The following is an 8,296-nucleotide window of genomic DNA, read 5'->3' on the forward strand; positions in this document are numbered from 1 at the left end:
TTTAGGATGGTCTTACCGTTGATTTGTCCTACTGTAAAGCACAGTGATTTTTAAAAGTGCACATAGTATTTTTGGAAATAATAATGATTATAGGAAGACAAAGGATGAATGTTTATTATTTACTCTTACCATGTTGTGTAAAATCCATGTTAATGCAGTAAGTCTGCCTCAATTGGAAATATTGAAATGATTAACTAGTTGCTTAGTTGCTTGGTAGATGCTGTAAATGTGTTTAAATTGTGTGGGTCTGTTTTGTAACTGTGTGCATAACAAGTATTTTGTTTATTGATCTAATGTCACTTCTACTAAAACATCAAATACAGACTAGAATCATTTACACGGGGAAAAATCTATGATTTATATAGTATTATTGAGAATGGGACTCAGGATCTGCACAACAGGAAATGAATCACCAAAAAAACTGCTGCCACCTTGTGGTAAAAATGTGAAACACTAGTGACGACCTTTGGCACATATTCTTAAAGATACAGCTGAAGAAAAGAGATGTGATGTGTGATCAGTGTAATGATGTCACCCATGACCACAATCTTGTTAAGTAGCCATAGACCACACACAGTATTTACAGCACATGTCTTCTGTGTGGATGTTTTTTATTTTAATTTTTAATTTGATTTGATATTAGGGGCATTGCTCATCAATTGATGATAATAAATAATCAAAATTAAAAAGGTAGGTATATTAGGCTTATTAAAAATACATTAATAAATTGATTTAAAAAATGCTGGAATTTAAAGATAATTTACATACATCAATTTGTATTTAATTAATTCATTAATTAAATAGCATTGTTTTTTATTGTTACAGACAAACTTAATGAGAGGATAAAAAGAGAAGCTAAATGATTAAGCTAATAGGAAAAGAAAAGGCAGTGGGCAAATTGAAATGCACATTTGAAAAGAAGTTTCCCTTTTAAATGACTAACTGATTAAATTAGAATATTTTTGAATCCGGTCTCTTTTTAAACTGCATCATCAAATAGATTTTGAAATTCCATTATTTGATTATGAATGCATGATGTAGTTTTTAATATTTTCCTTTTTTAAGTTATGTTTGTAAACCTCCTTTTTATATTTACTGGTGGAACTTTTATTTCGTGGGTATCTGTTTAGGGGCTGCTGTGAGTGCAGCGTCCCGTTGCAGTGACACTCTTTGTCCTCCATAGCTCCTGGACGTCATAAAAGCGCCGCAGAAGCAGCGGAGTGGGTGTTGGAGAAGTTCCTCGCTGCAGGTAAGACCTCTGAGCTCCGGACAGTCGAGTATTATCGAGCCGTTGGTTCGTCTAGTGACATCTTACTGATCATGGCTGTGGGTTCCTTCTGGGGTCATGGGGAGAAGTTAGAAACGTGCGACGAGTTGGCACGACGAAGTCTCCTTGTGGTACACTTCTGCACCAGTTCTGCACACATGTACACGTATAAAGACATATATGTATATATGTATATATATATATATATATATATATATATATATCATGTGTATATTGATGGATGAAAGAATCCACCAGGGTCTTTGGCTCGGTTCGTCCGATCACCGTCGCCTCGATGTGTTGCGCAACAGACTCGTGGTCGTGGATCACTTGGCTTCATCCGTGTGTGTGGTCATGTTGCACAGAAGTTACTTTAAATGTGCAGAGGAGGACGATGTTGAACTCTGGAAGTGAGTAGTGGGCTCGCAAAGGTTACATGTGGTGAAGAAAAACTATTCTTGCAATTGCCGTGATATGAATGGATGATTAGTGTCATGCTTTCATATGTGCTATTTCACTTTTGCACTGTGTCGATGTAATGTTATGTAAAGATGTTTCGTCTTTAGTTCTGAAAATGATTTACAAGAAGAGGAAGTGAAGCGACGTAAAACATGACAATATGAAATGTGGCAGGGTGAAAGAAGCATGAAGCTCCTCCACCGTGTTTGACTCAATGCTGCCTGTGTGCACTCCCCCTCTTTGTCCCTGCAGTCATGTACCTGTACCTGCTGGGGCTGGTGGTCGTCTACTACCTGTACCGCTGGCTCCGGGAGCTGCCCAGGGTCCCCGACAAAGGGGGCAAGTACGTGTACATCACGGGCTGCGACTCGGGCTTCGGCAACCTGCTGGCCCGCCACCTGGACAAGCAGGGCTTCAGGGTGATCGCCTCGTGCTTCTCCGAGAAGGGCGAGGAGGATCTGAGGAAGTCCTGCTCCAGCAACCTGCTCACGACCCACCTGGATGTCATGTCTCAGGACAGCGTCGCCAAGGTCGCGGCGATGGTCAAGGACAAAGTTGGCGAGCGCGGTGAGTGTGGTCGACTGGGGTCGACCCCGGCTGCTTGAGCAGAGCTCATGATTAATCATTATGCGTTTGACACTCAGGTTGGTTCTCGGTGTTCTGTTTTGTCAGTTGTGTTAGATATCCAGAATCCCAAAAGAACAGTCAAACATTTGACCGGCAGCACTATCTTCTGGAATGTATTGCAATATTAACACGCTCGGAAGGTTAAATCTCCCATTTGGTGCTGTCCTCTCGGGATCTCAACGCTGACAGGCTTCTTCCCGACATAGCGTCGTGCAAATCTTTCGGATGAAAAGCGAATGATGTGAATTTTGCGTCTTCAAACCATATTTTCTTTGGTTGCTATTTATTTTCATAGCGCGACATTCATTCTAATTTAAAGCCACATCCGACTGGAACAGCCTGCCCAACTAGGTCCCTCCTCGTCAAACAAACCTGCTCCTGCTTCTGATCCTATGTGTTCATATTAATGTGTAATGTACACACATATGACTAATATGAGGAGGAATCTGTGGGTGTTGGGGGGGCCAGGCTCATGGGTGGGTGTAACGGTGCCGAGGACCCCCTTGGTTCATCTCAAAGCACTTATCTTTCTAATAACAATGTCCACACCCTGGCAGGTTTGTGGGCTGTGGTGAACAATGCAGGCGTGTCCATTCCCTCTGCCAACTGTGATTGGCTGACCATCGACGACTACAAGTCAATGCTGGACGTGAACCTGAACGGGGTGATCGCCGTGACCCTGAGCGTCCTCCCGCTCATCAAGAAGGCCAGAGGACGGGTGGTCAACGTGGCCAGTGTGTTTGGACGGGTGTCCGTCACCGGAGGCCCGTACTGCGTCTCGAAGTTCGGGGTGGAGGCTTTCAACGACAGCCTCAGGTCAAACATTAACTCACGTGGCTAATTATTTGTCAACATGTCATTGAGGTAATTAATCACTGGATCACCAGCACTGATAAACTGAAATGTCTTGCTCAGGCTGAACATGTCGCAGTTCGGTGTCAAAGTCCTCTGCATTGAACCGGGCTTCTTCAAAACAAACGTGACCAACTGTGCTATCCTGACGAAAAACATCCAGATGCTGTGGGACAGACTTCCGCAGGAGGTCAGAGACGATTACGGACCTGAATACCTCCCAAAGAGTAAGTGTGGATCATCTCCTCACTTTTTAATCCATCTCTTAATTCTCACCGCGCCTGTTTTCCCTCCTAGCATTTGAAGTGCTGGCGAAAAAAGTGCCGATGCTGAGCGACGGGGATCTGATGAAGGTGGTCAGCTGCATGGAGCACGCCGTGTCCGCCGTCCGGCCGCGCACCCGCTACTCGCCAGGCTGGGACGCCAAGCTCTTCTGGCTGCCGATGTCGTACATGCCAACCTGCATCGCTGATTACATATTTTTGAAACAAGCCATTCCTATTGCCAAGAAGATCTAATGAGTTTGGTCTTTTTTTTGTCAGTTAAACAGGCGTAAATGTAGTTTTTGTATCATGAGAACACTTCTGTCTTTGTCTTTTTATCTGCTGCTGAAGTGCAGATGTCCTTATGTACAGGCAGAGACTTTGTTCAGGTTTTATCTCCAGTCTGTAAAAGGGCCATAAGAAAACATTCTTACCAAGTTCACCTGTCACAGGTTGTTCTCCTGGCTCCATTACTACAAATCCGCCTTGAAGTAGAAACTGAATAATTGATAGTAAAGATTAATGTGCAGCCCCGACCCACAAATGTGTGAATCCCTGAGTCGTCCTCGTCATGAGGTTGGTTTACCTGATGGCGTGTAAGAATAAAGTCAATGTGAAATGAAGTAAAGACACTCGATTAATCACATACCGCTCTGCAATTCTTCGGTGACTTCTAATTAGATCCGGAGGTGCACACGTGAATTATGTAAGTATATGGTTTTAGCTCTGACTCAGGTCTCTAAAAGGCTCATGAAGTGGACGACAGTTCTGCCCCTGGGCTAGGAGGATCATTGTTTACTATCCAAATATTTAACATTACTTAATGCTGTTTCTGCTGTTCATCCTGGACGATTGTGTCAATAACCCCCGTTGGTTCTCCACACAACGACATTTTAACATCCTGATTTCACTGAACCAGACACTTGCTGTCCTGAGGACCTGCACCACGGAGCGGTTCAGCCAGGTTCATGTGGGTGAACGGGTCCAGAGGCTAGACAACAGTCAATAAAAGGGAGCGTACTTCACATTATTCAGGTGGAAAGGTCAACATGCTCCTAGGACATAGTGCAGGAACTTTATTGAATTATATAAAGTACTATTGTGATATGAAAAGAGAGGGTTTAGTTATATTTTAATCGTATGTAAGCTGCATGAAAAAAAAAAACCCCACTAAGAATGTCAGAATCAAAATGACCAAAATATTTCTCACGTGTAATGGGAAACTCTTCAGCATTAGGTAGAAGCTATTAAAAATGATCTATTCCTTATTGGTCACAAATCTATTTCGTCCCAGTCAGGATCCTGTAACACTGATGACTTTGGTTGTCGGGCGATCTGATTGGTCAGTAGTTGGGAATGTTGACAGGTTAAATGACCTTGAGAACACGGTGGTGACAGTTTGAGTATTAGACCTCTAAAATCAAACACGCATCCCAATGTTTGTCCACCGTTTTATTTCAGCATGTGACAACACAGATCATAAAAGTTCGACACGGCTCAGGAACGCCACCTTGTGGTCAGAGCAGATGAGGACAGCCATTTCATGAGATTCCCCATTGGGAACAAGACCCGACTACAAGTTAAAGCCAACAGGAAATATGCAGTTGACGAGATATTTTGTGTAAAGACAGTGTTTTATTCCATCTTTTCATCGGTAACATTAAATAGAACTTTTCTTTTCAGGATGACAAGACAGGTACATTTGAATTTTTTGACATGTTTTACAAACCAAGTGCTCCTAACCGCAGGACTCTCCTCTTCACCCCACAACAGATTTTTATTTTGTTAGGATTTCCTTACGAGTGCTCCTCAGCCAGTTTCTCTGCCTTCTCTACGACCTCCTCGATGGGGCCGACCATGTAGAAGGCCTGCTCGGGCAGAGCGTCGTACTCACCTGAGGAGAAACGAGGACAAGAGGATTACAGAAGAGATTTCCAAGTGGGTGAGCGTCACCAGAACAATCGAGAAAAGGGATTTCTGGCACACTTACCACCCAGGATGCTCTTGAAGCCCTTGATGGTTTCCTTGAGGGGCACCAGCTTGCCCATGTGGCCAGTGAAGACCTCGGCCACCTGGAAGGGCTGCGAAAGGAAACGCTGGATCTTGCGAGCGCGGGCCACAGTCAGCTTGTCCTCCTCAGACAACTCATCCATACCCAGGATGGCAATGATATCCTGCAGGGATTTGTAGTCCTACAGGAAGGAAGGTTTAAAATGACTCACTGTTAGTGTCAAAAACTAAAATACAGGTAAAAAAGGAGGTGTATAAATGATGACGTCTCAAACCTGGAGGATTTTCTGCACGCCACGGGCGACGTCGTAGTGCTCGGCTCCGACAATGTTTGGGTCCATGATACGGGAGGTTGAGTCCAGCGGGTCGACGGCAGGGTAGATACCGAGCTCAGCGATGGCGCGGGACAACACGGTGGTGGCGTCCAAGTGAGCGAAGGTGGTGGCAGGGGCGGGGTCAGTCAAATCATCAGCGGGCACATAAATGGCCTGATGGAGAGAATTCAGACTTGGTCAGAGTTCAGTGGGAACCAATTCCACTTTGTTCTGGGTGAACGTGAAGTCGGCGTTTACCTGCACGGATGTGATGGAACCCTTCTTGGTGGTGGTGATTCTCTCCTGCATGGTGCCCATGTCAGTGGCCAGAGTGGGCTGATAACCCACGGCGGAGGGGATTCGACCCAGCAGGGCAGACACCTCAGAGCCGGCCTGTGTGAAGCGGAAGATGTTGTCGATGAAGAGCAGCACATCCTGACCCTCCTGGTCACGGAAATACTCGGCCACGGTCAGTCCGGTCAGAGCCACCCTGGCACGAGCACCGGGGGGCTCGTTCATCTGTCCGTACACCAGCGCCACCTGGCGGAGAAAAAACGGAGGTTAGTGTTTCACGTTTAGATTTATTCTTTTTACGCCGTCTCAAAAGTTGCATAGTCTTTCCACAATCCTCACCTTTGAGGTGGTGTCCTTCAGGTTGATGACACCAGACTCAATCATTTCATGGTACAAGTCATTTCCCTCACGGGTGCGCTCTCCGACACCAGCGAACACCGAGTAGCCACCGTGGGCTTTAGCCACGTTGTTGATCAGCTCCATGATCAATACGGTCTTGCCGACACCGGCACCACCGAACAGACCTGTAACCAAGACAAATGTAAAGATTAGTTTTAGCGGCTTGATTTTAAAGATCCCAGTGTCTGTCCGTCAAAGTTGTGGCACATACCGATCTTTCCTCCCTTGGCGTAGGGGGCCAGCAGGTCCACAACCTTGATGCCGGTAACCAGAATCTCCTGCTCCACACTCATGTCAGTGAACTCTGGGGCCTCAGCGTGGATAGGTGCCGTCCTGGACAAGATCCGGTGTTAATTTCATAAAATCGACAGTGAATGGACAGTGAATATTCCTTCTCAAGGGCAACTCACTGCTTGGTGGAGATGGGACCCCTCTCGTCGATGGGCTCGCCGATGACATTCATGATCCTGCCCAGGGTCTCGGGACCCACTGGGATTCTGATGGGGGCACCGGTGTCCAGGACCTGCTGTCCACGGACCAGACCTTCGGTACCGTCCATGGCGATGGTCCGCACAGTGTTCTCCCCTGAAAACACACACACGAGAAGATCACTCACTGCCACAGCAAGTAACGTGGCGGTGAAGCGGAGCAGAGTTCGAGGTCATGAGCTCACCGAGATGCTGAGCCACCTCCAGGACCAGCCTGGACTCACGGCCGCTCACTTCCAGGGCGTTGAGGATGGGAGGGAGGCCCACGTCGAACTGGACGTCGACGACGGCGCCGATCACGGCCACGATGCGGCCGGTGGCGACGGCGGCGGCGGCCGCGGGTGCGACATAGTCCCGACCTGCGGAGGGGGGCAGACGGTGTTAGCATGTAGCTCCGACGCGCAGGGCAGGGTCAGACACCTGCGTCTCAATGTCAGCGTGACCGTCGTCGACTGCGCCAACAGTTAGCGACGAACGCAACCTGCGCACGTTTCCTGCAACGTACGTAAAAACTCCGAACAACAACCAGCTTCGTCTCGGACCAAGTGACGTCACCGGCGAAGTCTGACAGATGAATGAAGTGTCCGTCGAGCTAACGATGCTAACGCTGCTCAACACAGGACGTTTAAAAGGCGAGTGTGTTTTCAACCTCATCGCAATCGACACGCGTCCTGTTATTCTATCAGAACTTAACGAGCGTGTGTGGAAACGCTTCCTCCTAAATGTGCTAATCTGTTAGCCCTTTTTGTGCTAAAGCCGCAGATTGCGGCGTCGATGCTAAGTTAGCATTAGCACCTCATGTCATTACTCAAAGGTCATTGCTGCTAGCGCAAGGAAAAACAACGGCTAGCAAGCAGCTGTCGCGCCACTTGCGTCACTCGGAGAATTGGGAACATTCTCGGCCACTTCTTTTAATTTTGAACAATTCAAACACATTTCAAATTTGCCATGTTCTCATGCAGGGCCCTGCCGCGCCGCCGGCGTGCTGCTAGCATCAGTTAGCATTAGCACCCCTCGTCCCTGCCCCTTCTCCTGACAGGCGCAGAGAAAAAGCGTCATTTTCTTGTGCGATTTCGCTCCAAAAACAATCCAAGCATGCGGCACTTACGTGCGAGGACGGCCGGGGATCCGACGAGGGCCTTGAGGGGCTGGACCCCGGGCTTGAGAGCCTGCAGAGCCCCGGTGCAGCAGCGTCCCACAGCTCCTAACATGGTTAAAATGGCTGAAGGTGGAAAGAAGACGCAGGAACTTGCGGCTTTATAATGAACGACCGCCGGAGCCGACTGCGCATGCGAAGCGACGTAATAGGGGCACTGCGCATGC

The 8,296-nt window shown here is 47.4% G+C and overlaps 2 protein-coding genes across 2 annotated transcripts; one reads left to right on the forward strand and one right to left on the reverse strand.

The window, feature by feature from the left end:
- The first annotated feature begins 1,183 nt into the window (after window positions 1-1,183).
- Window positions 1,184-4,091, forward strand: LOC118310658 (retinol dehydrogenase 7). Its single transcript, XM_035633788.2, has 5 exons — window positions 1,184-1,249; window positions 1,979-2,293; window positions 2,911-3,169; window positions 3,269-3,432; window positions 3,503-4,091. Exons 2-5 carry the CDS (start codon window positions 1,981-1,983, stop codon window positions 3,721-3,723), a joined length of 957 nt encoding a protein of 318 aa, XP_035489681.1. The 5' UTR covers window positions 1,184-1,249; window positions 1,979-1,980; the 3' UTR covers window positions 3,724-4,091.
- Window positions 4,092-4,905: 814 nt separating this feature from the next.
- On the reverse strand, window positions 4,906-8,238 carry atp5f1b (ATP synthase F1 subunit beta). The gene is made up of 9 exons (XM_035633714.2): window positions 8,082-8,238; window positions 7,159-7,332; window positions 6,896-7,070; window positions 6,697-6,818; window positions 6,426-6,610; window positions 6,051-6,332; window positions 5,754-5,966; window positions 5,459-5,660; window positions 4,906-5,362 (listed from the first exon to the last, which is right to left on the reverse strand). The coding sequence occupies exons 1-9, from the start codon at window positions 8,182-8,184 to the stop codon at window positions 5,265-5,267; spliced, it is 1,554 nt and encodes a 517-aa protein (XP_035489607.1). The 5' UTR covers window positions 8,185-8,238; the 3' UTR covers window positions 4,906-5,264.
- Between the last annotated feature and the right edge of the window lie 58 nt (window positions 8,239-8,296).

Source organism: Scophthalmus maximus, chromosome 1, assembly GCF_022379125.1.
Source record: "Scophthalmus maximus strain ysfricsl-2021 chromosome 1, ASM2237912v1, whole genome shotgun sequence".
Taxonomy (NCBI): Eukaryota; Metazoa; Chordata; class Actinopteri; order Pleuronectiformes; family Scophthalmidae; genus Scophthalmus; species Scophthalmus maximus.